The sequence below is a fragment of the Sylvia atricapilla genome, chromosome 6, assembly GCF_009819655.1.
Source record: "Sylvia atricapilla isolate bSylAtr1 chromosome 6, bSylAtr1.pri, whole genome shotgun sequence".
Classification (NCBI taxonomy): domain Eukaryota; kingdom Metazoa; phylum Chordata; class Aves; order Passeriformes; family Sylviidae; genus Sylvia; species Sylvia atricapilla.
Genome location: NC_089145.1, coordinates 11,175,995 through 11,193,123, shown reverse-complemented (window position 1 = coordinate 11,193,123; position 17,129 = coordinate 11,175,995). Strand labels below are relative to the sequence as shown.

The window sequence follows — 17,129 nt, the reverse complement described above, 5'->3', positions numbered from 1 at the left end:
CCCTGCACTGGGCTTGGCCCAGAGGCTGGCACACCATGGCCCTCTCCCCACAGTGCTCCACCAGCAGAGCAGGACTGCAGCACCTGGGCCACTCCAGAGAGCTCCACTGCCACACAGAGGCGGCTGGTGCCTCACTGGGGCTCCTGGCACACTGCATCCAGCATGGGAAGCCTCCAGTAGCGTGGGACTAGGGGCAGTGCAGCCAGAGGGAAACTGTCTGGAAATACCTTCCTGGGCTCTGTCCACAACTGCACACTTCACCGCGGATGCAGAAAAGCCTCTCACCTCCCTTCCTCCTGTTTTGGCATTCCTCAGCCCTTCCCCTCCCCAGCCACACCGCTGCCAGATAACCCTGTCCCCTCTCCCCACAGAGGGAGCAGGGTCCTGCTCAGGATGAACCACCGGAACACACAAGGACCGTGCTCCTTCCCCTCTGCTCTGCCAGTCCTCGCTGTGCCTCACTCCTCTTGCAGCAGTCCTGGCAGCCCTGTTCCCAGGGTGGCGCTCACTGCCCTGCCACAGCCATCCCCCAGCACTGCTGGAGCCCACAGCTCTCTCTCCTGGCAGCAGCACAAACCATTCCCTACCTCTGGCCAGCCCATGGCAAAGTCCTCCCCAGCACCAAGAAGGGCACAGCACCCCACAGCCCCATCCTGAGAGGATCTGCTCCCCAGCTGTGGCCAAAGCCATTGTCCGTCCCCATCACACCACGGCCGAGGTGTGTCCTTGCCCCGCAGGCACCGTGGCACAGCAAGGCTGAGTCAGGGGCACCCATTCACTCCCTACAGTGCAGGGAGGAGACTCAGAGCCCAGCTCTTGGAGAGGGTTTCCTGTCACGCTGCTGGTGTGGTATTATTCACACACAGCAGTTAAATGCCACATGCCAATGCAATGACACCCAGCAGGTCTGACTCCACACCCTGGGAAAGGGAGCATTTGTCCTGGCCACCCTGTGAAATGTGGGCACTGTTCTAAGATGGCACAGGGAGGGAGCTGCTGCCTACTGCACCCCTTGGCATGGCCAAAAGACACAAGTCCATTTCCAAACGGATGGGACTGTAGATCTCTCCCTTCAAGGCAGAAGGTCCTCAAGGTACATTACTCTGACAGAATGGATCGTATGGCCAGAGGAGGTGTAGGTGTGGACAGAACAGCATTGAGAACATTTTGATCAACACAGGGCCATACAGGTCCTCTTCATATAACCTTGTCTCCAAGAGGAAACACAGCCTGAGGAGAAGGACACAGAGCCTGGGAATCCTGAGGAACAATTTGCCATAGACAATTTTCATGGCCCCAGTCTGGTTGAATCATTGTACCTCTCCTTCTGTCCAGCCAGACAGGAAAAGCATCTCTTCTCTGCTCAACAAGGTCATTGCTCAGAAAAGGTAGAGAGTGTAACAATGAGGCTCATACAAGAACCTTATTCAGCTTTAACAGTGTTGTACCAAGAGTATCATGTATGCAAAGGCTGCATTTAAAATGAGGCTTCTGTGTTCACCTGCAGGTGCTCAGAGGACAGGATTTTACACAACTTGGAAGATGCCTTTTGCTGTCCTAGGCCTGTGCACAGGGACAGCACTGGGATTTAGGAAAGAATCTGTTCTAACAGCTGCAGACAGCCCAGAATGGGAATGTCCAGTGGGTCAGGGCCTGTTTTCCATTGCTGTGGTGCCCACAGTTTATTCTGGTATCACTCCATGCAAGCCAATAGGTCACTAGCATGGGTACAACTTGAGCCAGACCCTGAACATTCAAGCTGACATTCAACCCTTTGCTTCATGCCACATGTAGGTCAGAGAAAAACTGCTCCTTGTGCAGTTCTTGGACTCACTGCTTTGAATTAAAACTATGCCAGCCTTAGCTCTGAATTTCCTGTGTAGCAAATGTTAAGAGAGATAGCAATCCTTTCAGCAAGACCAAACATGAACCCAGCTTTGTTGAGGTAACACGTATTAATGGCAGCTCAGGGTTCATCCCAAACCACACCACTTAGCCTGCCTGTCCTCATTAGCTTTTAGAGGTGCTGATGAAGCAACGGGGCAGAGCTCTACGAATTTCTGCTTGGCACCATTCAGTTAGAGAAATCATGAGCAGTCTCCAATTCAGGGCCCCATGAAGTATCCTTTGGTACCCAAAAGGTATTATCTGGAAAGGAATCAAAACTCTGTTCACCAAAATATTTATATTAGCTGAGAAAGCCAAACTCTGCCAAGAACGGAGCTGGCGAGCTTCCCTGGAGTGTCTGTGCCAGTGTGTAAAACACAGAAAGCAGCCCCACCTACCACAGCCCCTCTGTGCATGTCCAGGGCTGGTTTAGCTTTTAAGTACAGTGCCAACTATTTGTAAGGCCTCAAAAATCTGGAAACTTTGGAGCGCAGCAGCCGAATGAAGGATCTTGGGAACATCTCTCTTGACTCTTGGGCTGTGTACTTGAAGTAGTTCTGTGGATGTGCCAGCACGTCAAACAATGCTTTTATCAGCTTCTTGTCCTGGGAAAAGGGAAGCAGATTTTGTAGTACTTCCAACAGAGGAGTTATGGGCATTATTACCAAAGTTTAATGCCTGTCTAACTCAAAAAAGGTTATGGGTATTTTACTCTTCAAGTGTTTCAGGGGCTTGGAAATGCAGCAGAGCAAGGCTGACTTCAGGCTCCTGGGAAGTCACCAGTGTTCCACATTAGCAGTTCCAGAATGTCTTCCCTCCTCATACATCCAAGAACAGCAAACAAACCACAAAACAAACACACGCTTGAGCTGATATCCAACAAAATAAAGGCATGCAACCAACTTGCCTATGGAAGTCCCCTAGACAAGATCAGAGAAATCCACAAAGAGCTTTCTTTCACCCGGGGAGGAAAAGTCTTTGCTAATCTAAAGGCCACAAGGAGCAAAGGGTCCAAGTGCTTTCCCAATAAATTTGTTTCCCTAGTAGTTCTGAGCCACTTTCAGTCCCCCTGAGCAAAGGGTCGCCTATCCACTGCTCTCCACAGTTAGGATCTGCTGATACACCCCATTTCCCTGAAGCAGCACATGCCTGGTACACCAGGGAACAGACCTGGTGCAGAACAGGCAGCCAACTCACTCCCACCAAATAATATCATTTCCAATCAAAACCAACATGTTTAGTTGAAGGAATGTACCTTAAGTATTTCTTGATGGTTTTCAGATGCATAAAGTCTGCCATCACGAACAATGTCTTCTATCAGTTCTTGGTAATCCTCTGTGGAGAATGCACAAGAGAGTAATTTGCAGGGTCACTTCACTTCCATACTCAATACCTCCCGTGGTTACACATGGAAGCCCTGCCCTCAAAAGAGCCACTCGTACTCGGCCCTCATTTTAGCACAGCCAGAAAATATTCCAAACACTTCCCTTTTTATTATGAGAACAGTGAACTCTGCTGAGCTACTCAGCATCAATCTGTCAAAAGCAAAGGAAATCATAAAGCACCCAAGACTGGAGTGCATACTGTAACCAAGTAACCTGCTTGAAACCAGCTGAACTGCAGGAACCCATCTGTACCCACCCACAACCTGTTATTGACTTCTTTCTACAGGAAGAAGCAATAAAAAAATTATGTAAGAGGATGGGTTTTTAAAAGTTATCCCCCTGGTCCATCATAACCTGAAATTCTTCAAAAAGTGAAGTCTCCCTGAAAAATTATTTATCCACTGCTGATAAAACTCTGCAGACCACAGCAGGGATGACTCCCTCACAATTAATCCAGTGTGAACAGAACATAAAATATCAGTTCATTTAGGCTGAAGTGCTAATGCTCAGCCCCAGTTTCACACCTCGTGATTCTAACAAGAGTGAGGTGAAAATCCTTCCCCTCAAGATTCTTTCCAATATAGGTATTTTGCTATCTGATTCTAGGTCACAAGTGGTAGCAGGAACATGATAAAACACAGGCACTTGTGCTCTACCTAATTCCTGTCTGGGGCCACCTGAAGAAATTGGAAAGGCACAGAAGTGCATAAAAAACTCAGATTCTATCTCTGAGCCCTGTAATTTGCAGGCCAGAGCCCAGAACCCAAAGCTTTTTGTTCAGAAGGCACAGTGGCACTTAAAAGACTGCAGAATTCCTCAAATCAGGTTTAAAAGGAACAGCTACTGGTTTACATGAAGTGAGCCCTAGTGACACTGCTCGGAGCACTGGGCTGCCCTGCTGCTCAGGGCGAGGAGCTCTGCACTGCTGCAGCTGCAGGAACCCACACCAGCCCAGCTGCTCACACCCACTCACCATCATAGGTTACATAAGGAACTTGGAATCCTTTGGCGCTGTTCCCTTCGTTCGACTTGAACTGGATCCACAGTTTCTTAGACCTGGAAGTGAAAGCTATGGGGCGCTCGTAGGTCTGGCAGGTCTCGTACGTGGTCACCGAGTTGGAAGAAGCTTTCAAAGCAAACACACAACAGGCAGCTGTGTGACAATGCTTCGTGCTAAAGAGCTCTTAGAACACAGGTTGAACCGCCATGAGAAAAATGCTTGCTGGTGTTAAGAAAACTCCTCAAAATGGGCCAGGCCATCAGTGTATGGCAGGCAATCAATGAGGGACTTCTTGGTGAGGGAATATTTTCCTTTTTCCTAAAATAACAGTGTAGTGTTTGAAGGACGTGTCTATACTAGAAACTGAGGTTGTTTATCCACACATCAGGCACCTGTAAGGATTAGCAAGCATTTCCTCTTTCCTAACCCAGGCTAGAACTGCTCAGCATAGTGCATGACTGGTGAGCTTGAACCACCTACACCCCTTCTTAACAATATTTCTCTCAGTTCACTGACACACCACGGCCTTGTACCCTTGTTTCACTGAAAACTATGGGGCAGCGTTGCCAAACAGAACTTCTCCTGCTGCCATTTAAAGAAATTTCTGCTCTTAAGCAGAGACAGGCTACATTCAGTTTCTGCGGATAGCAATGCCTGTGAGAGCCCTGTGCTGCCCACTGGGATATGCCTCAGTGGGTGTTTCAGACTCACAGCTTTTTCTCATCACCAGGTAGTCTCCACACTCGTCCTCTATGGGCAGGAATATTTCCGGGACCACGATCAGGATGCGGCGCTTCGGCGGTGGGTTGATATTCCAGGTGCACTCGGTGTTTGCAGGGTAGTCCCCAGGATAGTTGGGTGATTCAATATACCCAGTGTAATCTCCCAGCTCCCCTCCACACTGCCTGTCTGGAAAAGGAACACGGCATGCAGGACAAGGCAAAGAGAGGTCACCCTACAGCTCTCCTGCAGTCACCTTCATCCTCAGGGGTGACAGACGCACACACTTTCCTTTCTGCATCTGCTGCAGGCACAGTTCTCTTTGCCAGCCTCTCACATTCCTGTGTAGGTGTGTTTACACGTGTCTGTGTGTACACAGGGACTCCAGAGGTAGTTACCTCTCTGCCCTCCATTCTCCCTCTTTAATTTACCCTCAGCTTCCCACACCACAGCTGCCATAAATCCAGAACAGTGGCTCCTTTTGTAATTGACTCTTTCCAAGGTTGTTATTAAGAAGGAATGGTTACTAGAGCTGTTGGGTTTTGTGAGCCAGCTTCCATTCCTCTTAATAGGAGGGAACAAACCAGGCTGCTGAGGACACAAACTCTGCTTATATCAAGAGAGAAAAGATTTAACAGCAAGACCCTGAGCAACCCAGCATCAACTGGGAAAAACACAGTCATCACTTACCTTGACAAGGATGATGGAACCAGTGTGCAGAAATGGTCCCTCACAGACCTCAGTGAGCCATGTGGGGTGAGATGCAGGCAGGCAGCAAAGGAGGAGCAACACCTCTGCCTTCTCTCCAGCTCCCTGGAGCAAAGCTACGTTTTGCCCTTAGGGCCACTCTGAACACTTTTTATTAGTAAGCGAGCATCAAAACCATCTTGCTGTACTTACTTTTGCACTGTGTTACGTTTGTTGACCCATCAAAATCAGTAGTGGTGTTTCCAGGGCAGGAAATGCAGTAATTTTGTCCAAACTCAGGCTGGTACGTCCCAGTTCCGCAGCGAATACATCGGTGAGTTGTGGTGTTGTAAAAATGGCCAGGAGAACACTGGACTGGACAGTAATGGAATAATCATGGTTTTAAAAGTGGCAGTAGCATACTAGAATATGCTTTCATACATCTGTCTAAGACATAGTGTCATTTCAGAATCTGAAATGCCATATATCACATCAGTAATCTCTGGGGGTAACAAAAAAGAGGTAATTATGCAAATTTTAGTTCATCTGGTCATTTTGTGCAAGTTCAAAATTACCAAATGCAACACTGTAGAGTGGTTCTGTGCGAAAGCACCAATAAAACCATATTAATAAATTATGAGGGTAACAAAACGATTTCAGTCTATCAGGCTGTTTTGTGTAAGTTGAAAAGATCTACTATCAAATGTAGTTTTCTGTGCTGCACAGTCCCTTTTTTTCTATTCCTTTTAAGCTCTGCTTACTCTCAAATAATTCTTGTTGAGTTTTGGAAGCTACCTCAGCCAGGAGTCCTTCCCTACATGCTACCCCAATCCAAATGCTTCAGATAAGCTCCAAATAGTTCTTGCATCTGTGATTCCACGTCTCCTGTGGCCTCTTCCACATGCAAATTCCTGAGCTCTTCATTCCAGTTAATAGAAAGAATTCCTTTAATCCCCACTCCAATTTGAAAACTGAACCTCATTTATAGACTTGTTTTTGTTTATGTTAAATCAAATTGAAATCAGCTCCTCTTATCTTGATCCAGAGCTTTAACATCGTTTTTTAGTACTTCAATTTCACAAAACTAAGTATGACAAAACAGTATTTGTAGGTTCAGTGATTCTACACTGAAGGAAACTATTAGATATCACACTACTACCAGTAATATTAATTCTTCAGTGATTCTGCTAAATTGTTATAATATGTTGTAATTCTCAATAAACATATCTTAACTGAAACGAGAGAGATCTCTTAATCCAAACCACTACCAAATGTTTGCATCAGGACCTCATTTCTATCTCTTATTTCTGCCTTGCAGCAGTAGTTTTTCTGTTAAAGACTTTGTCCTCTAGTGATTTATATAAGTGATTTTCTGATACCCATGCTTTTGGTATTTAGTTCTAGAAAGAATTGAGGCTTTACTGAATTTCCTCGCAGCCAGGCCAGGCCAACCAGCTATGAGATTCCTGGAAGGATTGAGCCTCAGAAGGAGAAACAATCTTCTCTGAATGCCCCACTCGAGCAGCAGCACTTCCTTTTGCCTCGGATCAACGCAGTTCATCTGACAAATCTTGGCCTCACCTTTGGTCTCACAGTCCTGAAACAGGGATGCCCCACTGTGCCTTGTTGTTAGACCTCCTCCGCAGGGAAAGCAGGACACTCTCCCAGCTTCAGGCTGGTATGTCCCAAGGGGACACGGCAGACAGGGCTTGAAGCCATCAGAAGAATATTCACCAGGGGAGCACTGATCTAGGAGAGGAAGAACACAAACTATAGATGAGGGTGTGTTAGTGAGACCGCAGCCCCACAGCCAAACTGCTCTCCTTCACTGGGACAGCTGGAACCAGGATTCCAGAAATTAATGCTGGCAACAGCTACAGCTCAACACCTCCAATGTGCACTGTAAAGCAGACACTGATGGCCTTCAGAGCTCTTCTGGGAGCTGGAACGGATTTCACACTTTGTTGCAAGGTCACACTGGACACTCAGCCTGTCCAGTGCTCTCTGCTCAGCTGTACAGTGCACACATTACTGTAGTGATTATCTCCTCATTCCAGCTAGAGAGCTCTTGAACTCCTCCCAAATGAAACAATCCAGTATTGAACCTAAGATGCCAAAAATGTACTTCCAGATTTCTGTAAGTACTTTAATCTTAAGATTATTGAATATTCATATTTCACGACCATTAGCGTTACTGGATTGTGTGAAAACCTCAAGTGCAACAAGTAATTGTGCAAATTCAGTAAACTAAACATGGTGTCTCAAAGACTTTCAAAGCAGAAATATTCTTGCCATTCCTCTGATACTGGATCTTGGGTAATGATTATCTGTGCACTGGACTGCTGAATTCTGTCTGGTGCACAGACAGCACTAACCCAATGTAACTGATTTTACTTAACCACACACCTCTCAGTGCTATCTAGCAAACCCAGCAATGTTTATGAGTATCTTTGAAAAATTCTGGTTTTCAAACTTTTCACAAAAGAACTGGCTTCAGTGCTGCTATTTGATAATTATCCTGCTCTGGAAAGGCACAAAACACTGTTGCAGTTGTTCAGCTGTGCTGAAAAATTCTGTCCTTTTAAGACCTGTTACGATAATAAACTGTTAGTTTTAGTTTATAGCTCCAATAAATCACTCAGTGAATAGCTGTTTTGTTAGGAAGTTAAATTGGCCTTGGCTTCATTTCAGGATATATGACTAACAACAAGCAGGGCATTAACTACCGGTCATGATCAATGATGAAGAGTTTTGTTTATGGCTGATACACTGAGAGGAATAGTTGAGTGTTCCTCCTTAGCTTAAAAATAAAATGCAGCAGGTTAAGCAATGCTCTGTAGCTTATCAATGAAAGCTTGTGAGGAAGTCTCAGCTCCTGCTCCAAACTTTTTCCACCACACATCACTTCTGCCCTCATAAGGACACACATTCATTTGCTCCCACACTTTTCAAGCCTTTCTCCATTTTATAAACATTCCTACAGAACACTCATCTCTGTACAATTTGTGCACTTCCACAAACATGAATGAATTCAGGCTTTCATTGCAGCACTCCTAATAAGGTAAGGAAAGAGCACTATTTACAATTCCACGACGAGGAAAGACAATTCAGGGTTAGGAAAGGTGATTCTGAGAAGCGCCTACAGACTTCACAAACCTAGAAGAAATGGAAAGACCTGAGCAAATCTCCTTCCCTCATACAACTCCGTGGCTCTGTGGGAAATCAATGCTCTGAGTGGCCTTGCTAGAAAATGCCTGCTCTCTGCTCTCTCCCCTTAGTTTGTCTTTTTCCATTCATTTTAATCACATGCCAAATTTGAGGTGGTTTTTTGTGCATTTGGGAGAAGGTGAGTCTCTGTTCTGTGTTTTGAACAGAAACACTGACCATAAAATTCCAGTCTTAAAACTGTACTTCAGGTTTCCTAAACTTGCTCAGAGTCCAGCAGAACAGCAAGACATCTATCAGAGCTCAAAGGAAACCTGCCCCGGGCTGGAATCAAACCCACAATTTACGTAGAAATGTTGCATTTGAGAACTTATCCCACCAGATCTCTCTTGACAACTTCACCATCTGCATCTTACTTGCCTTGAAACCACATGTGAAAACTGTGGGGCTCCCTGTGGAATACAGCTGAGTTAATCCAAATCTTCCTGGGTTATTTAGCAAAGTGCCTAATATTTGAAAATTGGCATTGAGGAAGTAAACTTAAAAAAACCTCCTCAGACATCACTGACATGCTCAACGTCGGCCAAAGGAAAACTTTTCCATTAAATGCAAACCATTTGAGTCAAGTATTTCCTTCTCGTTTTCCTAAGAGGTGGGAACAACAGAAAGAATAAAAAGGCCATCTAGCTACCACCATGCACCACTTAACAGGAGGTTCAAAACCAGCTGAAAAAAGCTCTGACTCCTGAGACACACCAAATGCTTCAGGCTTTGATTGACTCTATGTGCATTTGAGAAAAGAGGTCAGTACACCCACATACAGATTTTGCTATTTGCAGTCTAACAAGTACTCAATCTTGAATGCAAATATTAGAATTGTTCCACGCCATGTCCAAGTTTTAACGCCTCAAACTCATGAATGTGTCTGTTTCTTCACATGACTACATCAAATCAAGCTTTTCACAGTGGTACAAGTGTCCAGACAGTTCGATCCAGAAACACATTCCCTATAAACTGCTCCCAGTTCCTCCTCATCTTCCACCTAGGAAAGTTCCAAACAGGCCACTCATCCAGCCCCACTGGAGCACAGAGGTGGGGTAGTGAGGAAAGGCTGTTTGGAAACTCACAGCATTCACAGGGGTCCAATTTAGCATAACAAATAGACTAAGTGTTAGATTTAATTACAGTAACATTAATAACAGGGGCGCTATTTCAACACAGAAATCATCCCACGGAACTCCATAGGACTGTGCATAAAACTAGGATGAACTTTCTCTTAAAAAAAAAAAAAAAAAAAAAAAAACACACAATAAATTTAATAAAAAACCAAAAATCCACAAGAAACACCTCTACGATGTTAAACTTTCCCAGATATTTGCTAAAGAAAACAGTACAGAAATTTATGAGCTTCATTTTTCAGAACTAGAGACTGCACGTTCCCACCTGACATGTGGGAAATACTCAGTCAAAACCAGATCTGAAGATTTGCAAATAATGACGTGAAATCACAATTCCACTGGCTGGCTTTGCTCTTTTTTTCAGAAACTTGATTGTTTTTCTCCAAATGAACAAAAGAACCAATTGCCTCTAGTAGACTTCATTTCTGCAGCTATTGTCTTTGTTTATCTTCAATACCCATTAAAAACCTGCTCTTGAGTCTCATGCAGCTGTTTTAAAGGGGAAAAAAAAAAAAAAAAGTGAAAGCTTTTCTAATGCAAAAACAAGAAGAAAAGGGGGGGGGGAAGAGAGGGGCCCACAGGGAACCAGGATTAACAGTTACAAAGACATTTAAAGGCTCTTCCCCTCTTTTCAACACATTAGCCTTTGAGCATTTGCTCCTATAGACAAACGCTGCAGTATCTCAGGGGCTGAGAAGGTGAACCTCATAAAGGAGGTCATGATCCACCAATTCACCATTTTCTTAAGAATGATGCCTTGACTTTATAAGGAAAATCACCAACAAGTGATGCAAATTGATTCTGAAGCGGCATCCTTCAAGTTATTGTGTTTTAGCGGGTCACACATTTAGGTCACATGAGATGGTTCCATTCTAAGGATTTATGTCTGGAATCTATGATTTTCAGGGCAAGCAGGTTAGCAAGAGAAACAGCACCCTTTTCCCCCATTTGATAATTCATTTCTTCTTCTTGGGTTTTCAAAAAATTATTTTTAAAAATAAAATAAAACAACAGTTGCACAACACAATTATTAATTATAACAACTGCAAAGGAAGGCAGCACTTTGCTTTTCCTTTTAGATCCTCCCCCATACCTTTATAATGCCAGTGTCATACCACATACAAACCTTCGAGATGTGGCTCATCACTTTGGATGAAATGTTATTATCTTATTTGCACCCTCTCAGCTGAGGGGACAAGGCTGCTGAATGCTGAGCAACAAAATGCACTGACACCTCCCACACAAGATGAAGCTGCTCATCACTTGCATCAGAGCAGTGCCTGTGCTGCTCATGCCTGCTGTTCCCTGGAGTGACAGCTCTTTGGGGGATTCCACCTGAAACTACTGTGGAGCAAGGACGTGCTGTCATGTCCTTTTTTTTTTTTTTGCATCCATTTCAGGAAATGGTAATTCTCAGGGCCTCCTTCCACCTCTGAAAGTATTGGTGTGTCCAACACAAAAAAAAACCCAAAAAACAACAAACCAAAAAAAAACCCAAAAAAAAAGCCCCAAAAACACTCCCAAAACAAACCCACCACCAAATGGAACAGGCAAAGTGTACTTTGGAGGTCATGGGATGTGATCAAGGTATGACAGAGTTTTAAGCAGTGGAAGAGCAGCTAAATTGCTTGTTCTTTGTACTTATTTTCATTCAATACTGAGGTTTCTGGTAAATTGCTTTCTGAAAAGGGATTGGTAGTATTTAAACAGTTGGTCTTTGGCTGTTGAATCTCTCTGAAGTCGAGCTCATACTGGAGAAGGAACACTTGTAACCAGGCTAATGAGTGAAACTGCATTCTCCCCAAGAGAAATCTCCTCTCAGATGGTTCACACCCAGTCTTGACACACTGACACTCCAAAATGGATGTTTGCTGCCTTAAGATCTACTTCCATGCAGAAAAATCACACTTCTGCTACGAAAATCTGGTTTTCTGATATCCATGATTACGGACATACCACTGGCTGCTCCTTGGAAGCCACACTCAGGACTTCATGGGATTAACCAACATGAGCCAGTGCAGAATGGGCTCATCATAGATACAGAACTCACACGTAACAAGGTAGAAAAATGCAACATTTAAGCCTCTAAAGCATCAGAAAATCCCAAACAGAACTGTACAATAAACAGCAAAATTGAAATAAACCACACTATCCCTTGGAATCAGCAGTGAATTCCCTTTTACCACCAACAGCTGTTTAAAGAGCAGCAGGCAGACAAGTGCAAGCATCCAGCATATTAAAAATTATAGAATACCCTGAAAAGCACATTTAATTTGTTCCTGGTGACTTTCTAAAGTTTTCTTCTGCACTGTGCCCCACTCAAGACCGTAGGAGTTAAGACAGAAAAATCAGAGCCAGAACTACCTCGCCAGAAGTGTGAAACCAAAGGAAATTTATCTTGCTGCTGCAATTGCAGGTCAGTTACCCAGCGCAAAAGTTGTCAGCAGGAGCTGGGCTTTCCCTCTGACTTTCCCTCTGCTCAGATATAAATAATGTTTCAGGCAGTGCTGTGTCAGGAGAATTCTATCACAGGAAGAGCACCAGCACAAGACTCTGAATAAACAAAACTGTATCTAACCTAGCCATACTCCAAGTATTTGAAAGCAATGAACTAAAAGCTGAATTTCATTCAGTAACTGCATCAAAGAAGACTTGCAAGTCCCTTTGACTTGCTTCGTTTCCTCACTGCTTCCTGCTCCTCTGGATAGACTGAGCAAAATTCCATTGCCAAAGTCCTTTGGTGCCCAGAGCCCACATCCAGCCCCTGCACTGCATCCATCTCCTGACCAGTATCCCTTGCTGTGCAGCTACTTTCTCCCCAGAGCATGTCTAGGTAAGCAGCCCCTCAATCCTGTCCAGAAGTTCCCAAGCAGCTCTGCAAAACAATCAGATCAAAACAAAGGAACAAAAACCAAAACACCCTCTCCCACACAGATCCCTGAACTAGCTTCTCGCCTTTCTCCACACCATTCCCGGTCTGTCCTCCTCTCCCCAGCCTGTTCCTTAGCTCCTTCTGACTGGCAGTCCAAGCAGCAGCCCCCAGCCTTACCTTCACCATTCAGCCCGGGACAATCAGCTTTTTCTGAGGAAATGAGGCGTTCCTAACAACGCTGCCTCTATGTGTACTTTCATGTCCTCTCAGCAATAGTGAGCTGTCTGCCCAGCTCCCAGCAGCCTGACAACTGATGCAGAGAGGTTTCAAAGGTAATAATTTTCTATACATTTAAAGAAAATAAGCAGGGAAACAAGTGCAAGGAGTGGGACTTGACATCCATGTAAGAGAAAAACTGTTCCACCTCCCGTTTGGTCACAGCAAATCTACACAAGGAGATGGTCTGAATAACTCAGCTGAAGAAAGGAAGGTTCATTTAGTGATGGCACCTCGTTAGACAGGAGCAAAAAAGGCATGAGACACACAGGGTCATTCCACTGCCCACAGCTGCACCTGTTGGGGTGTCCAGAACAAACTGTGGCACCAATTCAGCAACAGAAGACGCCTGACTTCTACAAATTGTTCTTCAAAACCTTTGTCTTCATATGCTCAGTGACTCTGTTCTAACCATGAGCAGGCTGCTTGTGCTCACCACACCAAAGAACTTCCCAGGCAGGCATTCCCCAAAAGCCCCCTTCCTCTCTGAACTAGCACAGAAATGCAAGGTTTGCTTCTTGTATGTGACAATTAACTGGTTCTGCGTATACCTAAAAAAATCGTGTTTCTTTGCTTTTTCAATTTCTAATTGTAATCATACAGCCTTCTCCACCTGCAACATTTTTAGCTTACTCATCAGCTGTTTTTTCCAGATGAAGTCACAAATATCTTCAGAGTCATACTGTGCTCTGTACAATTGGACCGAGACAGATTTTTTCAAAGCCTTCCTCTGGCATCCAACAAAATAGCTTGAAAATATCCCTGTATATCTTGGTGAACTTTCCAAAATTTTTCAGATTTATTGCAATGTTCCAAGGGGAAAAAAAATAACTCTTACAGCTTTTTCCGAGATTTCCTGAGTAATTCCCTGCTTGTTAGCACAGATATTTTAAACAATTTTTCTGCTCTACGAATCCAAGTTTTTCTAGAGTTAGCAAAACTGGATTGGAAAATCTATTCTTAGGCCAAATGCTGCTGCTGGAAGACATACTAATTCAATGTGACAGTAATTTTAAAGGCTTGCTGATTCACAATCCACCTACACGCTGCCTACCCCATGCAGCCTGAATTAGCCGTCATGGTTGTTAGGGCTCTCTTAAGATGTAACATCTGACCCCTCTCCTTAACTTTTGTGCTTTGGAAGCATTTACCATGCCCTGCATTGTGGCGGTGCCCTCCAGTGCCATGATAATTAAGATTTTTCTCAGTGATGGCCTATAAACTCTCCATGAATTTATAACGCCATCATGAAGATTCTCTGGGACTCTGAGCTTAGGCAGCAGAGTGAATGTGACTGCATGAAATTCTGAGCAGCCTTTTCCTCGGGACCAGGGAGAGGTGAGATGTGCAAAAGCTCAGGAACACAGCATCACACTCAATATTAGTGTAGTTTTAAAAGCAACATTGGTGATGTTAAGGCCATTGGTGCCTGATGTTATTCCCAGGATTTCCGCCTTTGGGTGTTTTGCAGGCTGCGGTGCAGTGGGCCCTTGTTCTACTCTGTGACACACCAATTGCCAACACTAAATTCACAGAGGGAATTTCAGCAGCACTAACAGCACCCTGCATTTCTGCAGCCCTCCTCTCTGCTGAAGGAGCACACCACGATCCCTCTGAGCTCCCCAGGCCTGAGCCAAGCACAGACCAGGAGCTTCCCTCCCAACTTCCTCCCAACTCACCACATCTGCCCCCTGGGTGTGGCTGTCCCCCACCACAGGACTGCTGTGGCTCCGAAGGCTTGGGAGCCTTTCTGGCCACCTCGTGCTCCGTGCCAGAGAGGCGGAGGCGGAACTGGTCCCTGCTGACCGTCTTCCGCAAGGTCCGGATGGTTTTACGGAACCGCTTCTCCGTCTTCTTCCGGGCACAGCGCACGTCACACGTGTCTGAAAGGCACCAGGGGTGAGAGCTGCTCCAAGTGCACAAATTCCCACCCTATTCCAAACACCAACCAGCTCCAATCACTGAGAAGGCAAACTCCTGGGGAACAAGAAACCCTCAAGGGCAAATACACCGGGCAGCTCTTTGGTCTTTGGGGCTATCGCCATCTCTTATTCTTTCTGAAGCAGTAAAATTAATTTTCAAAACAGGAGATACTTTTTGTCATCATTTTGCATACAGACAGAAGTGAAAAATACAGGAATTAAGGAGCAAACGGCAAGAAGCTTCAAACCGCACCTGGAATCATTTTCCAACCAACCTGTCACCTCCTTCCGGCTCGTTTCAAGCTCAAAGTCCGCAGTGATAAAAATCTCTCTAGTCGCTGTCAGTCTACTGAGGGCTCCATGAACCTTCTTGCCAGAGCTGCAGGTTAGGTTTACATAGTGGAAGCTCTCCATTACTGAATTTTGTCTCTCTGTATGAACGAAATCAAAGGAAGCAAAAGCTTGGCCAGCTCGGTTATCGAACATTCACCAGTGCTCGTGTCATCACGAAGAGTTAAAGAGGAGCAAACCATCCCCTCCATGGGCCAGCAAGAAAACATTTTGGCCAGTCTCTCACCTGGTGCACCCTCACACAGAGCCATGACCACTCTCATGGCTTCAATGAGGAAATAAGGGTCAGATAAAGGAAACACCCAGAATAAGCTCTGGTTCTGGAGTACGTAACTTGGCACTGAGCATTCAGTGCAGTTTCTCGCTGTTACTCTGCTAAGGACAAACAATCAGACACCCTGATTCATCATATTGTTTAATGATCCTTTCCCCATTTTTTTTCTTCTTTTTTTTTTTTCTAAAGTACTCCTCCTCATTTTCTGCTGACTTTGTAAATTCCCAGGCTATTCTTTCTGCTTTGGAACAGATGGAAGAGCTGACCTCACTGTGTCCATCTGGGGCTGCTGAAGTATGAAAGGAAGACAAGAGAAAAGAGGAATAACCCTTGGACAATAGAGTCAGCATAAAAGGTCAGGAGATTCTTCAACGAGGCATCAGACAGTAAGGAGCAGGTGAGAAAGGAAAGAAGAGGAAGATAAAAAGAGAAAGAAAAGGAAGGAATCAAATTAACTAAAAGAATGGTTGATTTTACTGAGAATCTATTAGCAGTATTACAAACAACAAGAAAGATAAGGGCTTTCCTAGCAAGGCTGTGAGGATGCCACAAGGAAATCCTGGGATCTGAAGTAACAGTTGCAAAAGTCATGGGCAAGCAGGAGGAAGCGAAGGTCAGGAGTCAGGGAAGGACAGAAAGCCTTCAGTCCTCTATGCTTTGCTTGTGGTGGACTTCATATCTGGAAAGCACCTAAAGCTATGGCTCTGACCTGTTCACCTGCATTTTTATGTTCATACCTGGTATCATCTGCTCCAGGCCTTCTTGAAACATCTCAGTCTTTTTCAAACTACATTTTCCTTCATTTAATTTAAAGGTTACGCTTATCTTGATGGCAGAAGCATCTTCAGGAAGAAACAATGAAACACATTATTTTAAAATAAAGGAGGTGAAAATTGAGATAACCCTAATGTCACACCGTAATGATGACAACAAAACACATGCTGATATGAAGTGATGACCTCAGAAAACCCAATGAGATGCCAGAACCCTCCTGCTGTGAAGCTGGTTCACAACTAGAATTAGAATGACGTGTCATTTTATTAGGAAAAAAAAAAAAAAAAAGAGAGAGAGAGAGAGAGAGAGAGAGGAGACCAAGACCAGAGCCACTCTTGGGTGAATCAAATAAGGGTGAGCTGAAATCAAACGAGATACTCAAAATTATTTCAGAAAGTAGTTTATGTCTATGGCTGTAAATGCTTCCTAAACTTTACTGTCCAACAGCTCAACCTAAACACATTGTATGTTGCCAGCACTGTCCAGGTTTGGATGACTAAAAGGAGACACAAGTCCTGGTCTAAGTGTTTATTTCACTATTGACCTTTTTATTTAAGTCTCAGTTTGAATGATGCTGATGAAGCAGCATAAGGGGAATTTTCTGCAGCAGTCACGAACTACAAAGACAAGGAAGAGGA

General features: G+C 44.6%; 1 protein-coding gene across 1 annotated transcript in view; it reads right to left on the bottom strand.

The window, feature by feature from the left end:
• Positions 1 to 1,028: 1,028 nt before the first annotated feature.
• Positions 1,029 to 17,129, bottom strand: part of SCUBE2 (signal peptide, CUB domain and EGF like domain containing 2) — a 37,526-nt gene continuing 21,425 nt past the window's right edge. The window contains exons 14-22 of the mRNA XM_066320484.1: positions 16,455 to 16,559; positions 15,368 to 15,523; positions 14,850 to 15,053; positions 7,261 to 7,428; positions 5,893 to 6,054; positions 4,984 to 5,181; positions 4,246 to 4,398; positions 3,143 to 3,222; positions 1,029 to 2,492 (exon numbers count right to left, since the gene is read on the bottom strand). Coding sequence (XP_066176581.1) covers positions 2,340 to 2,492; positions 3,143 to 3,222; positions 4,246 to 4,398; positions 4,984 to 5,181; positions 5,893 to 6,054; positions 7,261 to 7,428; positions 14,850 to 15,053; positions 15,368 to 15,523; positions 16,455 to 16,559 — 1,379 coding nt within the window. The 3' untranslated portion in view covers positions 1,029 to 2,339. The remainder of the gene's footprint in view (positions 2,493 to 3,142; positions 3,223 to 4,245; positions 4,399 to 4,983; positions 5,182 to 5,892; positions 6,055 to 7,260; positions 7,429 to 14,849; positions 15,054 to 15,367; positions 15,524 to 16,454; positions 16,560 to 17,129) is intronic.